The 23,087-nt window shown below is 51.1% G+C and overlaps 1 protein-coding gene across 8 annotated transcripts in view; it reads left to right on the plus strand.

The window, feature by feature from the left end:
• Positions 1 to 23,087, plus strand: part of RPH3AL (rabphilin 3A like (without C2 domains)) — a 123,036-nt gene that overhangs the window by 21,800 nt on the left and 78,149 nt on the right. For all 8 annotated transcript variants that reach the window (XM_059908685.1, XM_059908687.1, XM_059908684.1 and 5 more), the window contains exons 2-4: positions 11,605 to 11,716; positions 16,832 to 16,975; positions 19,700 to 19,829. In XM_059908685.1, the coding sequence (XP_059764668.1) occupies positions 11,640 to 11,716; positions 16,832 to 16,975; positions 19,700 to 19,829 (351 nt within the window). In that variant the 5' untranslated portion in view covers positions 11,605 to 11,639. The remainder of the gene's footprint in view (positions 1 to 11,604; positions 11,717 to 16,831; positions 16,976 to 19,699; positions 19,830 to 23,087) is intronic.

Below are 23,087 nucleotides of genomic sequence, written 5' to 3' on the forward strand. Positions count from 1 at the left end.
GGCGCATGGGCTTTGTTGTTCCACGGCATGTGGGATCTTCCAGGACCAGGGCTCAAACCCATGTTCCCTGAATTGGCAGGCGGATTCTTAACCATTGCACCACCAGGGAAGCCCGCCACAGACTTCTTTTTTGACAGTCTGGTGAATCCTATGGAATGTTTCTCAAAATAATGGCTCTAAATGCACAAACAGGATTACAGAGGATGCCAATTATATTGACTTATCATTATCAGAATACTTTTTTTAAAAACAAGCTTTTGATACAGTAACCTATGTACTTCTTTTTTTTTTTTTTAATTTATTTAATTTATTTATTTATTTTGGCTGCACCAGTTCTTAGTTGTGGCGTGCGGGATCTTTTAGTGGCAACATGCAGGCTCATAGTTGTGGCATGCGGACTTCTGAGTTGTGGCATGAGGACTCTTAGTTGCAGCATGCACGCGGGATCTAGTTCCCTGACCAGGGATTGAACCCAGGCCCCTTGATTGGGAGCATGGAGCCTTACCCACTGGACCACCAGGGAAGTCCCTGTGCTTCTTTTTTGAATCATTAAGTAAACAGCCTTGCAGTAGGTCTAATAACTATTGTAATTTTAAAGTAGTGGTGAGCATAAATAATATTTCGAGGTATCTGCAGCTCAGTATTGTGGTATGAAAATATCTGTGATTCTACCAATGACTAAGACACAGGTACTTTTAGAATGACTCTGGTGTGTTGCCTATATTCATAATGAAAGGAAATAGGTAATTTCAGTTACAGGTTAATGAAAATGAAGATACAGTTTGTTCCCATCCAAGTTCATGGCTCCCTTGTTAAGAACTCCCAAGACAAGCAATGACCAAAGGAGATTGTTTTCCTGAATCCACTTTTTGCATCAACCATGACAACTCCCTGTCTTAGATGTAAACCCCTCTCCTGGTCCTGAGGACCCAGGAACTCCAGGGGGCATTTTAGACCAGCTTAAACATCTATGCATACAGAAAGGGCCCACCATGTCTGCTGTCCCCACCCCCAAAGTAGGGCTCTGGGTTCTCTTTTCCCCATGTATTATGGGTTGAACTGTGTCCCCCAAGGGGACATGTTGAAGTCCTAATGCCCCGAAAACCTCAGAATGTGACCTTATTTGGAAATAGGGGCGTTGTCGATGTAATTAGTTAAGATGAGGTCATATTGGAATCTCCTTTGGTCTTAATCCAACATGATAGAAACACAGGGAGACGGCCACGTGGAGACACAGAGGGAAGAATGCCATGTGAAGATGAAGACAGAGACTGGCGCAAAGCAGCCACGAGCCAAGGAACACCCAGCATTGCCAGCAAACAGCAGAAGCTAAGGGAGAGGCTTCTCTAGACAGATTCTTCTCTGGATCCTGCAGAGAGAGAGCTTGGCCTTGCCCACATCTCGGTTTTGGACTTCCAGGCTCTAGGACTGTTGTAAGCCTCCCAGCTCGTGGTACCTGTTACAGCCGCTGTCAGAGACTAATACCACGTGGTCCAATGGGGACTGGAGCACTGCTTTGGGCCCGGCAGCCAGCCTACGAGACTCCCCTCCTTCCCGTGTGTTCAAGGGTGAGTCCTGCCTGAGGAGCCTGGTTGGCCTGGAGTCGGCCGCCGTCAACTCTGTGATCGTCTTGATCTGGGACCTCCACCTGCTCTGTTTCAGGCCTTTTAGAAATGACAGAGGTGAGCTGTGCCTCTGGGGACACGTAGGCAGAGCTTGTGGCTGTTAAACTCGGAGGGCTGGCACCTGAAGCGAGAGGGGTACGAAGTGGGATGCTTTGCATCTCATTTCGGCTGGAGGCTGCAAGTACTGCTGCAGCCTGGAAGTGAGAAAACAGTTTCAGCGAGACAAAGAGACGGGCAGGGATTTGGGTCCACTGGAGTGGGCGTTTGGGGTGAGGATTTACTTCCCCGGGGAGGAGACCCTGCAGCGGTAAGTGGGGCTCTACCTGTGCACCTTGTGAGGCCTTCTAGGGGTACAGGGAGCTGCCCCGGCTCGCCCTGCAGCCAGCTGAGATGTGGCACGTGCCTGGCGCAGAGTCAACACTCAGAGCTTGTTTGTTGAATGAATGAATGAGGGCAACGAAGACAAAAGCAGTGCCACTTGTCTTTCTGAGGCCAGCAGCACACTCAGCCCTGTGCCTCAGTGGGGATGTGCCCTGGGGCGTCTAGGATGGACTGCTTTTTTGCAGGGCACAGACAGGAAAGGCTGCAGGAATCTGAGCTAGGGCTGAGGGGTCTTAGAGAGCTCCACCTGAGAGGAGGAACCTGAGTGGGCCATGAGGACAGGTAGGGTGCCCTCATTTGTTTGACTCTTCCTAAGTCATCCTTAGAAAAATGCTCCAGAAGTAAATTCACCTGTAATCCCAAACCCTACTCTCTGACACACGAACTCTGCATTTTCCTTGTGGGCCCATGACTGTTATATTGTGCTGTCAATGTGTCTATGATGTGGTCTACATGTCTGGCACTTACTCTTGCTGTAAACCCTTTTCCAGGTCATTTGTCATTTTTAACATTGACTGTGACATTGTGCCGATGGGCTACTGTTGACCATTCAAGAATTAGAGCCCTTTGGGGATTTCAAACTTTTTTTTAAAAAAAATATTTATTTATTTATTTGGCTGTGTTGGGTCTTAGTTGCCGCACACAGCATCTTTAGTTGCGGCATGCAGGCCCTTTTAGTTGCGACCTGCATGCGAGGTCTTAATTCCCTGAGCAGGGATTGAACCCGGGCCCCCTGCATTGGGAGTGTGGAGTCTTACCCACTGGACCACCAGGGAAGTCCATCCCACAGTTTTAGTTGGTATAAACTGCTTTGCAGAGTGGGCCTGAGGCAGGATAGGTGAGACCTGCTCAGTGCAGGGGCCTGCGTGTGGCTGGGAGGAAGGTTAAGGGGCGGGGGGAGGTCACAGTGCCCAGCCTTTAATTCTAGGCTAGGGATGCTGGGCTTTATTCCATGGGCTGTGGTAAACCCTCGAAGGTCAGTATTCATTCTGTAAAGGTGGACCTGTGTCCTGTGTCCTGAGAGCTGCATTCTTCGTGGGGTTAACAGAAGTAAAGACCCACCCGCTCCAGGACACAGAGTGGAGTGAAATGCTGAGGGGAGACAAAGGGGGTCAATTCCGAGTTGGGGTTCGGTGGGGAGGAGAATCCCCAGAGGGTTGGTGCTGGGCCTCTGCAGGTAGACAGTGTACAGGGAAGGCGGGTCACAGGAGAACTTCCAGAAACAAAGCTGAGCAGCCAGAACACATCCAGGCTCCCAGTGACGAGAGTGTGGACCTTGCGGAGGGATGTGGTGGCAGGTGAGACTGGAGGGATAGTTTGGGCCAGATCATGGATGGCCTTAGTGCAGCTTGGGTTTTTCCCTTTGGCACTGGGGAGCCATTGAAGGTTTTAGAACAGGGGAATTGCATGGTCTGACCTACACTTTAAGGATGATCTCTCTGGCTACAAGTGAAGGGGGTGAGGTGAGCCCCAGGAGGTCCAAAGGCCAACTGGGAAGGCTTTGCCGGAGTCTGGGCAGAGATAGGGGGAGAATCGAACGGGGAGGGGGAGAGAAGTCACCCAAGGAAGCAAATCAGGCACGGTGCCCGCTGATAGGGTGACTCCTAGGGACGTTTGTCAGGCAGTAGCTTCCCCGGGACTCCTGTCTCATCTCCTGAATGCTCTCCAGCCTTGCCTCGTGCATAATTAGCCCAAGAGAGGTTCCCTCGGGTTTCAGACAGGCCTTTGAGGCTTCCTGTCTGAATCTTTCATCCTCCGAGTGCAGTGTGACAGGTGGAGGAAACATTGATGTCTCCGCTCACCGTATCTTGCTGCTCTTATCATGTTTCCCGAATCATAGTAACAGAGCAGATGTCAGGGCCTGTTGCTAAGGGTTCCCTGGAATATTAATACCCTGGGTGTAGAACTGCAGGCTCTTAGACGGTGTCGTTGAGGCCTCGGGAAGCACGGGCTGGGTGGCCAGTATGCTTTTATATTCGTCCCTGCTTTTTCTCCCTCCTTTAGACCCTCATTTCCTCCCCCTGACCACCACCACGCCCCCCCGCCGCCCCTGCCCAGGCACAGTTAGTCGTCCGCATGGCAAACCCAGCGGCAGCAGTGAACGGGCAGCCACCCTCCCCTCCCACACCCAGGGCAGGCATGACTAAAGGATCACAGAATGGGTTTTACTTGCTTCTGGTGTCTCCTGTTTTGCCTCCCTCATCTGGCCTTTTGGCTTTTCCACTGCTCACAGTTTGCAGATCAAACTCCAAACAGCTCTGGGAGCTTGGACTCAGCAGGATACTGACGCCAGGGTTGGGATTTTGTCTACCAAATGCCATTTGTATCAGTTACCTATTGCCATGGTAATGCCACGTAACATCCATTCCCTAACTGGGTGGTTTACAACATTTCTTTATTGTTTCTGAGTCTGTGGGATGGCTGCTGCTCTTGGCTGGGCCTCATGTCTCCTTCATCCTGGTTCATCTGCTCCCAGAAGACCCACCTGCACCTGTGTGGAAAGATGCACTTTTGTTCTCTCTCAGTGGCTGTTTGGACCCAGCGTTTGCCTTTGCACGTGGTGTCCCCTCCTAGACCCTGCGGCTCCTTGCAGCCCTTCCATCCCCCCTGCCTCTTTCTCGCTGTTCTCCCTGTATCATCTCTGCTCTTGCCACAAGGTCAGACCCTACGGCTCCATGAAAGCTCTTCCATTCACATCCCAGCCTGGGGCGTCAGACATGGCTCAGTTGTATGTACCAGTGAAAGTTTCCCTGAAATAAAACCAAGGAGGTGAAAACACCAGGGTCTGAAGGTGGAAAGAGAGCCCCACCCGGAGGAGGTGCGGGCCATGAGGAGCTCTCCTTGCTTGCTAGTTGCCTTTGTCCCTGTGGTCCTGTAGGCAGGGCAGAGCCTCTGTGCGTGGGTGTGATCCTCTGGAGGGGCAGGTTGTTTTGCCCTCCGGTATCTTTTTCAGAATCTGATACATCTCAGAGACAGCTGCAGGCTAGAAACATTTTCCAGGCTGTGTTAAAGAGACTGTAAGATTTGGAAGGTTGGGTCAAACAGCAGTGTTTTCCTGGGTTAGTAATGATGGGAGCTGTTCTTTGGAGGTTACAGGCTTGTGTTTTCATTTCATCTTCTCTGCGGGCCTGTGTGGAGGTGGAGACCCCAGCCCTCTGTAGAGAGAACTCGGCTGGCGAGGTGTTACCTGACCACCGGGTCACCAGGCTCTCAGGCCGGTGTGGCTTCACCAGATTCTAAGCCCACAAAGTGCATTAAGAGGGAGAAGCCTTCTTTTAAGTAGACTTGAATGTTTGTAGAGAAGAGGTCTTTTTTTTTTTTTTTTTTAGTGATTAGGACTGTACACATTATTAAAAGCAACTTGTTGGAGATTTACAGACAGATTCTTCCATCTCTGAGTTCTGAGTTTGAAAATACAAAAGTCCACATGAGGCCGACGGGACACAGCTGCCTGCAGCAGAACTTTTTGTAGTGAATGATTCTAGATGCGCTTTGGAGGTGCATTTCAAAAAAAAATACATTTCCTTTCCCTTTGGGGAATTTATCCTAAGGAAATAATCAGAAGTGGGCACAAAGATTTATGTCCCAGGATATCCATTTTAGGGCTGAATATAATAGAACAAAATTGGAAACAATCTGTGTGCCTCCCCCAGGAGGAAAGTGATAAAATATATCCAGAATACTAAGTTACAATTAAGAATCATGTTTTTGAGGACTTTCAATAAGGTGAGAATGTGCAGTATGATAAGAAAGCAGAGCAAACAGCGTGTGTAGTAAGAACCCAATTTTATTTAAAATCTGTATGAGACACCTAGGAAAACATGGGAAGATCTTACACGAAGATGGTGAGTCTTCATCTGGGGGTGGGTGCTGAGTGCGTTTAGGGTGCATATTCAGCAGTGCCCGGGAGAGACCACAGGAGCTTGCATTTTGACTGTTGCCCAGTGGAGTCGGCTGTGACTCCATCATTTGCCTGCAGCAACTAATGCCAGGGTGACATGCTTTTGAGTTTAAGGAGAGGAGAGTTGATCTCCCTGTAAGAATGTTCGCTTTCATAGATCTGCCTTGAAAGTTTCCTGGGGCTCACAAACCCCTACCCCCTAGGAATTTTCTCAGGAAACCAGCACCAGGCAACTTGTGATTCTGTCCCCCCAAGGGTCCCCTGAGCCCTTGTGCTGCAGGGTTTAGAAGCGCTGGGGAGGGTGCTGCTCAGCTTGTCTCGCCCAGCGGGGTGCAGGCGGAACCCAGAGGCCCTGGTGGGCCCCTCTGCAGGGAGGTGGCTCAGCCGGAGCACCTGGGCGCTGACTACCACGTGGGGAATCCTGAGGAACAGACTGCCTGGGGGTGAACACGCCACAGAACACAGTGAGAGCCCAGCCCTGCTCCGAGCGTGTCTGGCGTGTTGTCTGAGTTCCTGCTTGTCTGGGAAAGGCCATTTGTCTGATGAAATCAGCTCCACTGCAGTTTATTCACTAAACACCTACTTTGTAGCCGGCCCTGTGCAGGGATGGAGAGAGGATGCAGGCCCCCCAGGGAGCCCACAAACACGTGCGCGCACACGCACACCCCCCCCCCCCATCCTTCGGCCTCTTCCCTCTCACAGCTGGAAGGACCTCCGAGACAGGCCGGGCCCCAGGTGCCGCTTCTCCCCTCATTTAGAGCAAGGCCAGAGCCCCCATGCAGCCCTCCGCCTGCAGACCCTGCTGCCTCTGCCCCCCTCCAGGCTCCGGGCCATTTCCACTTGTGAATGTGTGGGTTCGCCTTCCTGCTTTTTACTTACCTTCTTTAAGCCCCTGTTTTGGTCCCTCATCATTTGATTTTTTTTTTTTTTTTTCCAAATTGGATCTATACCTCTCTTATGCAAAAATCCCATTCTTTTTTTTTTTTTTTTTTTTATTTCTTTATTTGGTTGCTCCGGGTCTTAGTTGCGGCTTGCCAGCTCCTCTGTTGTGGCATGTGAACTCTTATTTGCAGCATGCATGTGGGATCTAGTTCCCTGACCAGGGATTGAACCTGGGGCCCCTGCATTGGGAGTGCGGAGTCTTAACCACTGTGCCACCAGGGAAGTCACCTCATCATCTGATTTTTGTCCAGGACAGATCGAAGTGTGTCAGTACAAGGGTGCGGTCCGTATTCCGCTCACGTGGACCGCTCTTGGAAGTTTGAAGGACCCAGCTCTTAAGAGGGCCTGGACCTTGGGAAGGGCATCTCCTGCCCTGCTCCTCCTCGAGGTCCCCGCTGGAGGTGGAGCAGAGCCCAGGAGGTGTGTTGGGTGGTAGTGAGCACACAGCTTGGCAGAAGGCGGGGTGTGGGAAGCCGGGGACAGGGGCCAACTGGCAGGCGAGGAGCTGGCAGCCAGCTCAGACTGCAGAGGTTTGGGGAACCTAAGCTGACTCTGTTGGCAGTTTCCTAAGACATGTTTCCCCAAGCTGCCCTTCCCCTCCCACCACCTGTCCCGAGATTGCTCCGTGTGGGCGAGGGACAGCTGTGCCTTCCGAGGTGCCAGCCACAGACCGGGGCAGGCACCGCAGTCCCTGGACGGGGCCTGAGTTCTTGCTCGGAGCCACTGCTGTGGACATGCTCAGCCGTGAGCTTACCATCGTCGAAGACCCTGCCACCAGTGCCCAAGGCCCCAGGCCCCGGGAGGGGACATCTCTCATCTCCCTGGACCTCTCTGAGGTGTTTGGCTCCGTGGGCTCATCTTCCTCAAAGCTCCAGAAGCGAGAAGGGTGGGGGACCCAGGATGCCTCCTCCTCCCTGCCCTGGGGACCAGGCTGGGGTGGGGACTCAGATCCCCCCACCAGGTTGGAGCAGCGACCAACCTCCCACCCCAGGATCCTTCTCCAGTCCCCCGCCTGCTATCCCTGCCTCCCTCCTGCAACTCGGCGGGTGGGAATCTGTTGGAATTGCCCAGGGCAATCCCTCCAGCCTGTCTGTCTCAGCTCCGTTGGGTACCGATGGGAAAACTGAGGCCCAGGGAAAATAACTGATTGTTCCTGGTCTTCCAGTAAGTTTGCATAAAAGCCAGACTTTCCAGGTCTTTTCTCTCCTAGTTGAGTCATCCTCACTGCCACGAAACCTTTCCCTTCATACTTACAGCGCAAGGTGACCTGATGCAGAAAAAGTAGTATTGGTTAAGGGTTAGCAGACCCGCATAGGTGTGACCTTTTCTCAGTCTCTCATCCTCATTCTCTTCTCTTCTGCCCAACAAAAAATAATTAGATTGATGAAGAACAGAACAGATCCTGTGGGTGGTTGCAGAGTCATTTTGGCTCGAGTTAAAAAAACAAAGCAAAGAAAAGGAATAGACCTCAGATGGGTCAGAGGACAGATAAATATAAGTTTGGGGGTTCTCTTGTCAGTGATCCCAAAACTCTGGCCCCCTAAGAAGTGACCCAGGGACTTCCCTGGCGGTCCAGTGTTTAAGACTTCGCTTTCCAGTGCAGGGGGTATGGTTTTGAACCCTGGTCAGGGAGCTAAAATCCCACATACCTTGCGGCCAAAAACCAAAACATAAAACAGAAGCAATATTGTAACAAATTCAATAAAGACTTTTTAAATGGTCCACATCAAAAAAGAAAAAAAAAAAAAGAAGTGACCCAAAGGGGACAAAAGAAGTTCATTCTTTACAGGTTCATCTGGGGGTGATGTGTTTGGGGCAGTGAGGTGCTGTGCCTCTCCACCTGTGTTTGCTGCTGTCTCCTGGACGTCCCTACCTGTCCCGCTGTAAAGGAGGTGAAGGTTCGAGCATGAGAGCACAGGGTTCCTTCTTTCTTCCCACCTCCTCCCCCGGCTCAGCTCCACTCCCTTTTGGTTCCGAAGCTTCTGCAGACGATGGAATTCCCACCCTGAGATTCCCCGGCTTGCCTCTCCCTCTGGGTCACCACTGGTGCATCCCTGCTTTTGTGAGGGTGCCTGGCAGAGCAGAGGGGCCACCTGCATACTCACTGCACCCAGCTGCAGCAGGGTGGGCAGGAAGGCTCAGGGCCTTCTAGCGCTGGGAGCAGTGGTCCGAGACACGGTGCCCCCTGCAGGCCACGGCAGGAATGGCAGTGCCTATGAGGTGATGGACACCTAGTTAACCCTGGGCACAGCCTGTCCCCGTTAGGGACACCCCATCACTTCCATTTCTTGAAGCTCCCAGAATATTTTTTAAAAATAATAAGGAAACAGGGCTACTGAGATGAGTGTGTTTTAAATGTTTACTTGGAACAGAGTAACGCTTTTCACACCCGTGCAGCAGTGTGACTGCGCTATTCACAAGATAACAGAACTTATTTAAAAAAACAGCAAAACAAATCGTAGCTGAAATGGGACTGGTTTAAAGTTGTTTGATGAGCGTGTCATTTTTGAGCCCACCTGTGTTTTCCTGGACTGGATGTGAGTCTCCTTTGGGAGAAGGTCAAGACTTTAAATGTGAGGAGGCCTTTGGTGACGGGGGCACCAGCAGCCCTCCCAGCACTGGGCCTGGCCATGGGGACTCCACACGCGACTCTTTGGGGCCTGGGTTAACTCAGGTCTCGCTCTCAAGGTGGCTGACAATGGGGAGTGGGTGCCTGGATCAGCCGAGTGGAATAGAGAGCCCAGTGTGGTGAAGGTAGTGGACTTGGTCCCTGAGTGGGTCAGTTAGCTGCAGTCTGCACGCTGCCCCCTGCTGGTCATCACAGAAATAGGTGACATTGGTCTAGAACAACAGTTCTCAAACCACGGTCCAGGGATCTCTGGGGGTTCCCAACGCCTTTGGGGGGTCCACAAAGTAAAAACTATTTTAATAATAATAATACGCTTGGTCAAGTTCTCTCACAACTATACAGGTGAAAAGTTCATTGGCATGAATGCCACATTGGAACTAATCTTTAAGAAACTACCATCTGTTGAGTTTGTGTACAGTATGAAAGAAGAATGTCCACAATTATCTCGGAAGGCTATTAAAATACTCCACCCTTTCCCAGCTATAGCATGTATCTGTGAGAGTCTAGATGTCCTTCACGTACTTTAGCAAATCTACATATCACAAAAGATTGAATGAAATGTCAGATATGAAACTGACTACTGACTTTTGTTTAGCCAAACATTACATAGATTTCTAAAAATGCAAAACAATACCATTATTCTCACTAACTGTTTTTGTTTTGAAAATATAGTTTTTAAATAAAATATGTGAGCATCTCATGGGTTTATTATTTTTTGATGAATTGACAATTAAAATTTTTTCTCAGTGTTAATTTCTAATATGGTAAATATCAATAGATATAGCCCATATCATTTGGAGTTCTCAAGAATTTTTTTATAGAATTTTTTAATGAGATGTAGTTCACATACCATAAAATTCAGACATTTAAAGGGAACAGTGCAGTGGTTTTAGTGAATTCACAAAGTTGTGCAACCATCACCACTATCTAATTCCAGAACATTTTCATCATCCAAAAAAGAAACCCTGAGCCCGTTAGCAGTCACTCCCATTCCTCCCTCCCCTCCACCCCCAGCCCCTGGCAACCACTAATCTACTTTCTGTCTCTATGGATCTGCCCATTCTGGACAGTTTATATAAATAGAACCATACAATATGTGGTCTTTTGTAACTGGCTTCTTTCACTTAGCGTGTTTTCAAGGTTCATCCATGTTGTAGCCTGTGTCAGTACTCCATTCCCTTTTATGACCAAACAGTATTTCATTGTACACATTTTATCCATTCATCAGTTAATGGACATTTGAATTGTTTCCACTTTTTGGCTATTATGAATAATGCTGCTGTGAATAGTCATGTACAATTTCATGTGTGGACATATGTTTTCTGTTCTCTTGTGTTTATACTTCAAAGTCCTTTCTGGGTCTTATGGTAACTCTGTGTAACATTTAAGGAACTGCCAGACTAATTTCCAACCTCAGTGATTTGTTTTAAGAGTGTAAAGGAGTCCTGTGTTTGAGAACCACTGGTCTGGAGGGGATTAGACCAGGGGAGTGTGGATAACTCAGTACTGCCCCTCGTCTTTGCTCTGGGATTGGGATTCCCTCAAACTCATCCCTCTCTCTTCCCCTCCTTACTCTCCCCACCAACGCACATCGCTGGTGGCAAGGAGAAAGCCAGCTAAGCTAGGCTGCACAAGTTAAGCCACCAGCAAGCTCTGGAGCAGGGTCTCCTCCCTGCAGGATTCCCAAGGGGGCCGTTTTCATTGTGGTCCCCGTGAAGTAAAGCAGGGGTAGTACTTGGAGGGTGCAGGGATCAAACGCCCTTGGGGCTTGCCCGCTAAGTTGAAAACTGCTGAGGTGTGCCTCTTCTCTCCTTTCCGATTCTGTCCCTTTGACATCCTGCCAGTCAAGTCCAACCTTGTCACTTAGCTGCGTGATCCACCTAGCTACCCCTCCCAGAATCACGAGTCTTTTGAAAGAGGAGCTTTGAGGGAATAGCATTTAGCTGGAGGAGTGATTCTGCTGGTGAGATTCCAGACATCCTCGGGGACGGGGTGGGGATGGGGCAGGGGCCGGCAACGGACAGGGATAGGTTGGAAGTACCGGTTTTGGGTGTCTGAGGGACCCTGTCTGCCGTCTGTACCCCAGCCAATGACATGCTCTTTCTTCTTCCCTCTTCTCCCCTCAGATGTGACTCCACACCCTGGCTGGGTGTTCCAAGTCATGGCCGACACCATCTTCGGCAGTGGGAATGATCAGTGGGTTTGCCCCAATGATCGGCAGCTTGCCCTGCGAGCCAAGTGAGTACCTCTAAGGCTTGGCCGGGCCCTCCCTTCCCTCCCCACCTCCTAGTTCCCCTCCTTTCTTTAACAAGATTCAATCCCAGGCCCCCAGAAAGAGCAGTTTGGAGACAAGTGCCCGTCTAATACACACCACACTCCTGGCGCTGAGCTGGGCGCCTAACAGCCATTCACTCATTTAACTGCCGTATGGAATGCATTCCCATTTCTCAGATGAGGACAGTGAGGCTGAGGTCCTCACCCACCTTGTGAGTGGCAGGGCTGGGACTCCCCTGGGTCCATCTGACCCCATGTCTATGTTCTTTCGATCACAATAGGCTCCAGGGAACCAGGCCACTTCCTTTACCTTCTCTGTTAGGAGTATAAATCCCCCATCACTGAGCCTTCAGTCCCTGAGTCCCTGGCAGCGGGGAGCCTTTGATCTCTGGATGCCCACTTCATAGTTGAGCGCCCACTTCATAGTTGAGTTGACAGGCCAAAGGCTTGTCTAATTTATGAAGAGCTGCCCTCTGGGCTGAAACACACAACCAGCCTTGAAGCATCCCAGGTCTCTGCCATGCTCGTGTCAGGGTCTCTCTTGTTCTGGTTTGCCCCCAGTTTTCCTGTTATCTCTCAGCCTGGTGACCCCTCGGCTGTAGTTAGATCAGCCCATCTCCACCCACTGCCCCCCTCCGTGGCTGGAGACCAGGGGCTCCCAGATGCCTCTCCAGCCTTCTAGTCTCTTCCTGTCCCTCCAGGGAGTTGGGGGTCCCTGGGGTCAAATAAGCCCAAGAGTGCCTCTTCATCTGTCAAATCGTGCTGGCTACAGGAGCCAGCGTTTCCCAAGTGGGACCAAGTTCAAGAAATTTGCAATTAAACATTGTGAGCCTGCAGGGGACAGAGCTGAAACATCAAAAGAGGACAGAAAAATTAATCTGAAATGCCCAAGAAGAGTGGAGTCCTGCGTGATTTGCAGGACTCTTTGCACCACAGTTAATTTGTCCTGCTCACTGGGATGGCTTGGCTCTTTTAGCCCCCGTGTGGCCCCTGTGGGGGAGAGACCAGGGGTGAAACCGTCCTCTCTCCCTCTCTCCTCTGACAGCAGGCGAGATGATGCGTCCTCCGTGGCTGGATGCGAGGAGCTGGCGAGAGCTGTGCTCTTGTAGGAGGGCCCAGTGTGACCCTTGGTGATCCCGCCGGCATTCCCTTTGGTTCTCCATGACCTGGTCTTGCGCTCAGCAGCAGCCAGAAGCTGTTGTAGCACCTTTTATTTATTTATTTATTTTTGGCTGAGTTAGGTCTTTGTTGCTGCGTGTGGGCTTTCTCTAGTTGCGGTGAGCGGGGGGTTCGTTATGGTGTGCGGGCTTTTCATTGCAGCGGCTTCTCTTGTTGCAGAGGACGGGCTCTAGGTGCGTGGGATTCAGTAGTTGTGGTACGCGGGCTCAGTAGTTGTGGCGCGCGTGCTTAGTTGCTCCGTGGCTTGTGGGATGTTCCTGGACCAGGGCTCGAACCCGTGTCCCCTGCATTGGCAGGGGGATTCTTAACCTCTGTGCCACCAGGGAAGCCCGTAGCACCTTTTAGAAGAGTAAATGCTTTTATCTCCTCCCCGGAGCGTGCTGCCTTGTAATGCCAGGCTCCTTAAAGGAGAGTGTTACAAATCCCCGCAGCCAGGCGCTGTGCCTCTGTGAGGCCTGGGGAGGTTACTTTCCCTGGCTCCAGCTCAGGTCTGTCCTCCTATCCTCCAGCCACCATCAGACATTTTCTAAACCCCTACTACGTGCCAGGACTGTTGTGCCGCAGTAAACAAGACCAATATGGTCCTTTGTCTTAAGGCACTGATGGGGAGGAGTGAGCATGATACACATAATTACCCTTGTGCAGCTGTTTTGAAGGTGGAAACAGGCAGTTCGGTGAAGGGGGGGTGCTAACAATCTGGGATTTGGGGGAGGCTTCCCTGAGAGTGTGATGCTTATGTTGAATCCTGGGGGAGGGGTAAATATTAGATGGGAATATGGGGGAAGAGCATCTAGGCAGAAGGAACGGCAGGTGCAAAGGTCCTGAGGTAGAAGGAACATGGCATGTAGAAGACCTGGCACAGGAGGCAACTGTGGCTTGAATGCAGAGGGCGAGGGGGTGAATGGCATGGAAGGAAGATGGAGAGGTGGGCAGGGGCCAGATGGGGCAGGGCCTGATCCTTGGGACTTACATTCTAAAGGGCAAGACAGAAGGTCCCACTTTGCCTTGTAATAATGTTTAAGCCTAGTGGTGGAGCTTTGCCCGGGCCTTAGGGAACTCCGAGAGTGGACTCTTAAATCGTCTTGGAGGGGATCTAGGAAAAGCCTCCTGTAAAGATCACGTCTAAAAGATGTCCTAAAAAGGAACAGGAGTGAACCAGTGGAAAGGGGGTTTAGGGAGAGGGGCAGGCACCCCGGGTGGAGGGCACAGCCTGAGCAAAGGCCTGGAGACAGCATGCAGCCCGGAACACAAGGGAAGCAGGAGCAGTTGATGGCGATGTACACTGTGTGAGGGGACATACAGATGGGCTCTGGGCGCCACTGAAGTTTCTTCCTCAGGGTTTGCAGCCCCGTCTACGTCTGGCAGCCTTGAGTCGGCCTCCTTTGGCTGTGTGGAGGTGCCCTGCCGTGGGCAAGATGCTTGGTGGCAGCCGTGGCCGTAAGCGGGAGTCAGGGCCTGACTGGCCAGGAGTAGTGAGCCTGGGAAGGAGGTCGAATGAGAGGATGTAAACTGTCGGGACTTGTGGGTGAGAGGCAGGCAGAAAAGGAGAGCCTGGTGTGGCTGTCGGCAGCCGCTGGATGTAAGTTCCCCAGGCCAGGAAGCGTGCTGACCTCCAACTTGCCTTTGGAAAGCCATCTAACTGCACCCTGCCTCTTTCCGCCTCTGAGAGATGGGGAGGCCTGCCTTGCAGGATGACGGGGGTCCAGGGGGAGGAGGTCCGCAGCGCCCTGGGCCGGGTCCTGGGCTGTGTAGGCGTTGTGCCCACCAGGACGGGTAGCTGTGCTGGCGTCTTCCCACCTCCGTGTTCCTTGGCCTGCCTTTTTCACATGGTGGAGGTGGGGTGCCCCTGAGCTTGGGGGCTCTGTTTTACAATTTTCCTCCCCCTGGCCAATCACCAACCGCCAGTGTCCCTGAAATGCTCAGACGGAGAAAACCAGAAGGGTGGGGCGGGGGAGGGTCCCTTTTCGAGACCAAAACGCCCTGAGTCCGCCCAGCGCACAGAGGACAGGTGAATGTGTACCCCTGCCCACTCCAAGGCCTGGCCTCCCTTCCTGTTCCCACCAGTCCTGCCCCGTTCCCATTCTTTGCTTTCCCTAGCTCTGTGAGGGTCACTTAAAAAAGTATTAGTCTAGGGCAAGGTATTTTTTTAAATTGAAGTACAGTCAATTTACAGTATTATATTAGTTTCAGGTGTACAACATAGTGATTCAATATTTTATAGATTATACTCCATTTGAAGTTACTGTAAAAATTTTTGGCTATATTCCCTGTGCTGTACACTGTATCCTTGTAGCTTATTTATTTGTACATAGTAGTTTGTACCAAGGCATTTTTTTTTAATTGGAGAAATAGGCAGTCTAGAAGTCCGGATCTCTCCAATGCAGCACATTACTTTATGCCTTCATGCCTTTGCACGTTCAGTGTCCTTTGCCTGAATGCCAGCTCCCTGCTTCCATGGGGGGAGCTCCTATTCATCCTGCAAAACCCAGCACAAATGCTACCTCTTTGGTTAAGCTGTTCCTAATGGTCTCACCCATGATCATTACAAAAATCATCACTAACTGCCACTTATTAAGCAACTGGGCCTTTGCTATGTACAGGGCACTTTATATACCCTCCTTATTTCATCTTCCTGGCATCTCTTAAAGAGACAGATCAGGAAATCAAGGATGAGCAGCTGTCCAAGTTCTCGTACCTGGGAAGGGACAGAGCCATAAGATCAGACCATCCATTGGACTTCAGAATCTGAGTCCTTCACCTTAACCAGCCTGGGATGGCTTTCTCTCTACTCACAGAGAAAGGACATGCTTTTTAGCTCTCCTAACTTATACAGTGTCGGCAGTGCTTGGATGCAAGAGCTGGACCGGGTGGTGACGTGAGACCACCAGTGTCCATCCGTTTCAGGGAACCACCAGGGAGGCATCCACACCCTCATCTTCCTGCCCTGCATCCTGTGTCACAATCTCTTGCCTGCTGCCGCTTCTTTAGGGGAGCCCTTCTAGAGCTGCTCCCCTACCTGGGTCAATTCCCCTTATTTGTACATCCTCCTCACGCCCACCTGCGTGGCCTGCCCAGTGGCTCGTCCCAGCACCTGGCGAGCCTGGCATCACAGTGGATGCTCAATAAATAGGTATTGAATGAATCGCTCTCCAAATTTTTCAGTAAATAAATAGTTTTATAACTGATCGGGCATCTGTCTCCCCCAGAATACTGTAGTTCTGGAGGGCAGTGACCTTGCCACCTTGTCCGTCTCTGTGTTCCCACCACCTGGCACAGGAAGTCTGGGAGAAGCTGGGCCCCAGGGCAGGGAGTTGGGGCTTGGTCCACTGCTGCCACTCTCACCATCCAGAAAAATAGAAAGGGTTGGCGTTCTTCCCCTCAGTCCTGGGGCTCTGGGCCGGGCCCCAGCCCTGCCTCGCCGCCCTGGCCAGCCCTCACCGCCCCTCCTGTGCTGCTGTTACCCTCCTGCCTTGGATCCCTCTAGCTTTCAGAATGCTGCGTGAATATCCTTTTACCCTCAGTGCTTGTTTTTAACCTAATGACCAGTCTTTCCTGTCCCATAGTAAATAAACTCCATCTCACTTTCTTGTACAACTCAGATCCGGGTGTTCATTCTTCTCTTGGTCATCTTCTGTGCTGTTCCCTTGAAACCGCCCATGCTGTGGCCGTGGCCTTCTGCACATTCCATGCTCCTGTCTCCCCCCAACCCCCCCGAGGTGCTAAGGGGGTGCTGCTATCCTTGTGGGACCCGGGAGCTGGTGGGTGGCAGAGGCAGCGTTTGGAGGCTGGTGTCCGAACCCCTTGCCCCTGACACACAGACTGTGCTCAGGGGACCTCTGTGGATGTGGCGGGGATGCCGGTTTGCACTGGGGTTGAACTTCTGTGTTGTTCTCTCTCAAGGCTGCAGACAGGCTGGTCTGTGCACACCTACCAGACAGAGAAGCAGAGGAAGAGCCAGTGCCTCAGCCCAGTCGAGGTGGAGGCCATCCTGCAGGTCATCCAGAGGGCTGAGCGGCTTGACGTCCTGGAACAGCAGAGAATCGGGTAAGGGCTGCTCCCAGGATGGGGCAGGAGTGAGGCCGTGGAGAGGGAAGCAAGGGCATTTAGTGCCAGATCAGTGGGCTGGGCGTCTGGCGCCCTGGCTCCTAGTTCCAGCTTTTCACTGGGAGTGAGTCAGCTCTGCCTGAACACCCCTGGTGTGCAGATTCCTAACCCAGCCTGTCCAAGCCTCAGTATACCCCTCTGTAAGATGGGGATAGCGGCTGATGTATGGGCCCCAGGCTGTGGGGAGGATGAATGAGTGCCATCAAACACGATAAGGTCTGTTTAGCTCTGCACAAAGGAGGGTCCCTGTGGTTCAGCCAGGGGAGGGATTGACGTGGAGGCTGAACTGTGGGTTCTCCCATCAAAGACCAACAGGAGCCGCTCTCCAGCTTATTCTAAGCTCTTCCGGCCTCCGGCATCCAGAGCTGTCTACTACATAGTCTTCAGTTTTGTTGTGTCTTTTTTTTTTTTGTTTAATTACAAAAGCAATTCATACTTCCTAGACAATCTGAAAAACACAGGCAGGCACAAGGAGGAAAACATAAATGCAGGGGCACTGGCAGGAATTAATTTGATTCTGGTCTCCTTGTTCTTTTTCTATTTATCTTTTTCAATTAAATAGATGATCATTTTAAAAAAGTCAGACATTGTAGAAATGCACAGTTCTAGAAAGTGAAAGCACCACTACAAAGACCACTGCTGTCCAAACAGTTTGTTGTCTGTGCCTCCGTAACACTGACGTATTACTACCATTTCATTACAAAAAGGGTTTGTATCTGACAGACTAACTGTCTTTTGCTCTTTTCTCCCCACCACACCTGGCTGGGGCCCCTCCCTCTCTCAGGCCTAGCCCGAGGGTCCTGCAAGGCTCTGCAGGTCTCCGAGGTGCCTGTGCCGATGACTGATGGGCCAGCACCACACCCCTCCGGCTCCCCCAGGAGGGCGTGCTGGGAGCTGGTGAGGGGTGTCCCCCGTGGGCTCCCCGCAGCTGTGGGAAGCATTTGCACCCCCCCCCCATCCTTCTGGGCTGCCACCTTTGCCTTCCCTGTGCCGCTCACGTCGTCTGGCCCTGGCTGTGAGCGCTGGGTTTGGCTGGGGCAGGAATGGCCCAGGAGGCAGCTAATCATCTCAGAAGGAGGAGGTGCATCCTGTGTGTTTCCATGAGTGGGAGTCACAGGGCTGTACGGAGAGGGGGTCCCCCAAAAACAAGTGGGTCAGGCCAGGGCTGAACTCGGCTTTGCTCCTGGAACCCTGCAGGTCCCTGGAAGAGGGACGGTGATTCCTGTGGAAGTCAGGAGTGCCAGCAGGTGGGCAGAGGCAGCCTCGGCGCCCAGTCTGCCCTCCGTTGGCCCCCAGGCAGGGCCTGATCACCCCAGGGGAGAGGGTGGAGTTGCCATGAGACTTGGGGCGGCCTGAGTGTGGCCCTGGCTCTACCTCTGAGGAGTGTGCAACGCTGGCAAGTGACTTCACATCTCGGAGCCTCAATCTTCTCACCTTTAAAGTGGGGGGGAAGCAGCATCTGCTGCGCTGGGCGGTTGTGAGAGTTACAGGACATAACGTACCCACACCCTGTCTTCCATGCATTCAAGAATGTTCACTGGGAATCCACTGGGCACTGGAGACACAGCGGCCAACGAAACAGAAGCAGAAGTGGCCGCGTGTTGTGGGCGTGGCAGTGTTGTATGACAGGTTGTCATGAAACAGGGGTCACGGTGGGCTGAGGGGCCGTGGGACTCAAGGGAAGGCACCTATCCAGGACCCAGCGGGGTTCAAAGAGGACCTCTTTCTCTTTCTCCCTCTAGCTTCTCTGTCCACCCAGGTGCTTAAGCCAAAAGCCTCTTCTCCATCCTGGATCTTTCTCTTACCTCTCCTCCCCCAAATCCATCCACGATGACTCTGAAATACAGCCCGTCCTGCTCTCCGTCCTCCTTCCCCAGACCTCCCGCCGCCTCCTGCCGGCTTCCTCACCGGACTCCCCCTGTAATCCCAGCTTCTCACAACAGCTGGAGGGAGCTTTTAGAAATGTCACTGAGGTCAGATCACTCCTCTACTTAAAACTCTTCAGTGGGTTCGCGTTGATCTTAGAAAACAATCCAAACTTCAAAGACCAATCCAACCTACGAACCCCGTGTAATCTGGCCCCTCCTCGCCCCTCCAGCCTCCTTCATCCCAGGCACTGTAGCCCCCCTGGCCTTCTCACCATCCTAATGCGCCAGGGCCTCGCTCTTTGTACTTGCTGTTCCCTCTGCCTGGGATGCTGCCCCAGCTCTTCACGTGTTTGGTCCTTGTCATCCTTTACCTCCCAGTTCACATGTCCTCAGAGAGGCCTTCACTAATCACCACCTAACATGCCCTGCTCCCTCCCAGCCCCACTTATTTTATTTCATAACACTGCCCCCTCTGAAGTCAGTTTGCTTGTTTATGGACTTTCTCCCTTTATTGAACATAAATTCCATAAGAACAGGGACCGTGTCCATCTCTGGCTTGTTTGCTACAATATTCCCAGTGTCTGGCATGTTGTAGGTGCCCAGTTAATGGTTGGTGAGTGAGTGAATGATTAGGAGTTAGCCAGGGGAAGGGATGGGGCAGGGAACAGTACCCCAGGTGAGGGAACAACCCCCATGAAGTGGTATAGTATTGGGGCCCCGTGGCAGCCACGCCTGGACAGGGGTCTGGTTGGAGACAGGAAGCACATGCCATCTGACTCTGTGTCCTGTGCTGCAGGCGGCTGGTGGAGCGGCTGGAGACCATGAGGAGCAATGTGATGGGGAATGGCCTCTCCCAGTGTCTGCTCTGTGGGGAGGTGCTGGGCTTCCTGGGCAGCTCATCGGTGTTCTGCAAAGACTGCAGGAAGGTAAGGCCCTGCTCTGGCTTCCCAGCCTGGACCAGCCCTGTTACTCTGTGGCTTTGCATCCTGGCTCCCAGGAGTGTGTGTGTGTGTGTGTGTGTGTGTGTGTGTGTGTGTGTGTGTGTGTATGTGCGCGTTCGTGCATACATGTGTGCACACATGGTATCCTATGCTTCTTGGCAAGAAGGATTGGGGCCTGAAGGTCAAATGGCCAGGCTTCTAGTGCCAGCTCTGGGGAGTGGACCTCTGGGTCTCACAGGCCTGGGTGTGAATTCAGCTCTTCCACTAGCTGTATGACCTCAGAAAACTTATTTACTATGTCAAGCCTCACCTTCCTCATCTATAAAATAGGGATAATGATAATATGTACCTTAGAGAGTTGTGAGGATTAGATATTATATGCAAAGCTCTTAAAACCTTGTTTGGCATATAAGTATTCAGGATATGTTATTAGTTGTCATTAAATAAATACTATTTTCCTCAGGGCCAAACAGTTCGCTAAGATTATACTTCTTATTCTATTGGTCTGCTCTCTTGATCCGTGGCCACTCCAATGAGAATGATCTTTGCAGCAAGGCCAAGTGGAGTTTCTCCTTTTCTTATACTCCACGGATTGTTCTAAATTATGCCACATATTAATATTGAGTCCAAGACTTCTTAAAATAACTTTTTGTTTTTCCTGGAGTTTCTAATTGCCTTTCTTTTCTCATTGACCAAAGAATAATGTGCCTTCCAGTCCTCAAGGTTATTTAGCATCTGAATTTTACTCTCTACTGCGTGAAGCCTACTTTTTTCTTCCCTGCCAGAAACTCTTCTGGACTCTTATTCCTGCTCTAGCCTACAGTAGTTACTGCATAGCTGTCATCATGGGACCTCCCTTTACTGCCCTCCTAGGTTAGAAGCACTGTTCCCAAGACACCATGTCTTTTTCTTTTTTTGTTTTTCACTCTAGTTTTACCAGAACCCATTCTCAAGTAACTTCCATGTGCTAGTCATTATTTTAAGCCTGGAGTTATTTTGGTGAACAAGGCACAGAAAGAACTTTCTCTCTTGAGGGAACCAAAAAAAAGTAATGTAATAGATAATAAGTAATAATAAATAGTAAATAGTAAAGTAAATAAATAAAGTAAATAGTAAATAGTAGAGTAATAGATAAGATTTCAGGAAGAAATAAATTCTGGAAAGAATTAACAGGGAACAGAAGACTGAGGGTGGGGTGGGGCGTTAAGAGTTGAGAGGACTGTAAAATATGGGAACGTCAAAGAAGTAAACATGGACTTGGCAGCAGAGGCCATTGGCAGCCTTGACAAGGGCATTTTCAGTGATGTTCAAAATCTGGATGAGAGAACCGAGGTGGAAAGAAGTTAATGTACCAAATGAATAGGTGGAAAAGCCAGGATTTCAGCTAAGGTCCCTTTTCCCCTGTTTGTTGCATGTGGTGAACTGGGCTGAGGAATGTGGATTAACTGGTGAGGGGTCCCAAGAACAGTGAAGGTGTGGGAGGGGCCTGAGGGTCAGGGAGGGGGTGGGCACTTTGGTGCTGCTCCTCCGCAAGCCTCCATAGGACTAGACTAGATAGATACCAAAGAGGTACTGGGCACAGGGACTCAGGAATGTCTTGCTCCCAGCACCTGGGCAGGTGGGGTTCTAGTATGTGACTTCTGCCTGGGAGAATGAGGTCCAACAGCCTGTTTCCTCCTTCTGCCCCTCAACTCCATGACTACTATAAATGTCTGGGTTTGCGGGACCATGAAGAGGCTGTCAGAGCCTTGTCTCCTTTCCCTGGAAAAGTTTGGGGCCTCTGCTGCAGAGACAGGCTGCTGCCCCTGGTTGCTGAAGGGTTAATGCCCGCTGCTCCTTGCAGAGCCGTTTCCTAGGCAACAGTGGGAGTCCCAGGGGAGAACCTCAGTGGATGTGGGGGTGGGGGAATGCTCTTCCAGATACTCTCACCACCCCCACCCCATGGCTTTTCGGGAAGACATTTCTATTTGAAATTGTTCTTATTTCACAGCAGGCTGAAGACTTGGTCCTGGCTTGGATGGTGAGATAAGGAGCCCTCTGAGTTTCTGAGGGGACTTGTTCTTGGGTGAGAGTGGGAGGAGAGTGTGCCAATTAGGGCCACAGCTGAATGATGGGCATTTGGGGGGGTTATCTTCATCCATCCTTGAGAAGACTGTGTCATTCATTCAGTCATTCATTTACTCATTATGCAAATAGTAGAGGGTCTACTGTGTGCAGGCCCTGTTCTAGGTTCTGGCGATACCATGAACAAGATAAAGTCCTTGCTCTCATGGAGACTGTTTTCTAGGGGTAGGAGAAGACAGACAATAAACAAATATAAAATAACGTTATGTAGACCTAGGGCTCTGTAGTGAATTAAAACAGGGTGCTCAAGTTGAGTCTCTGTGAGCTCAGACCTGACCACAAGCAGGAGGCAGCCCCAGGAGGATCCAGGTGGAGGAGCGTTGCAGGCAGAGGGACCAGCAAGCACCAAGGCCCTGAGGCAGAAATGAGCTGGGCATGTTCAAGGAACTAATGAAGGCATCTGGGGCAGAGGGAGCGAGCGGTGGGCATAGCCAATCACAAAGAGCTTTGTAAGTCAAGGTCAGGAGTTGAGATGTGATTCTAAGTTTCATGGGATGTCAGTGGAGCGTTTTAAGCAGGGATGTAATGTGACCTGGTTTGTGTTTTTAAGAGGAGAGCCTAGCTGCTGTCTGGCAAGTGCGTTGCAGGGGGACATAGAAGGAAAGCAGGAGATGAGTTAGGTGGCGATGGCTGTCATTGGAAGATGATGAGGTCGGGGACAAGGCAACATAGGGACAAAGGCCATACGCTAAGGGAATCAATCTCTTCTATGTATTCTAAGCAAATAGGGAGGGGTTGGGGGGTGATTGAGGGTCTTAGGAAGGAAAGCGGGTCCTAGATTCCCAATGGGCCAGGGCTAGAGGTCACTTGGTCCTGCACAGTGAGGGGACGGAGGTCCTCCTGGGTTGCCAGTAAGTGCTGTTCTCATGCAGAGAGACCTGGGTTGTGCTCCAGCTTGGGCACACTGCAGTGACCTTGTATGAGCCACTTAACCTCTCTGGGCCTCTGTTTCTTCATCTGTAAACGGGGAAATAGAACTACATCATCATTGGGTGGGTGTGAGGAGTAGATGAGCTAATGCAGGGAAGCCCTTAGTGTCGGGTCCATTGCAAACACTCAGTAAAGGATTCCTGTTATCATTATTATCACTATTATTATTAATTTGCTTTGAGGTCCTGG

This window comes from Balaenoptera ricei, chromosome 20 (assembly GCF_028023285.1).
Source record: "Balaenoptera ricei isolate mBalRic1 chromosome 20, mBalRic1.hap2, whole genome shotgun sequence".
NCBI classification, from domain to species: Eukaryota; Metazoa; Chordata; class Mammalia; order Artiodactyla; family Balaenopteridae; genus Balaenoptera; species Balaenoptera ricei.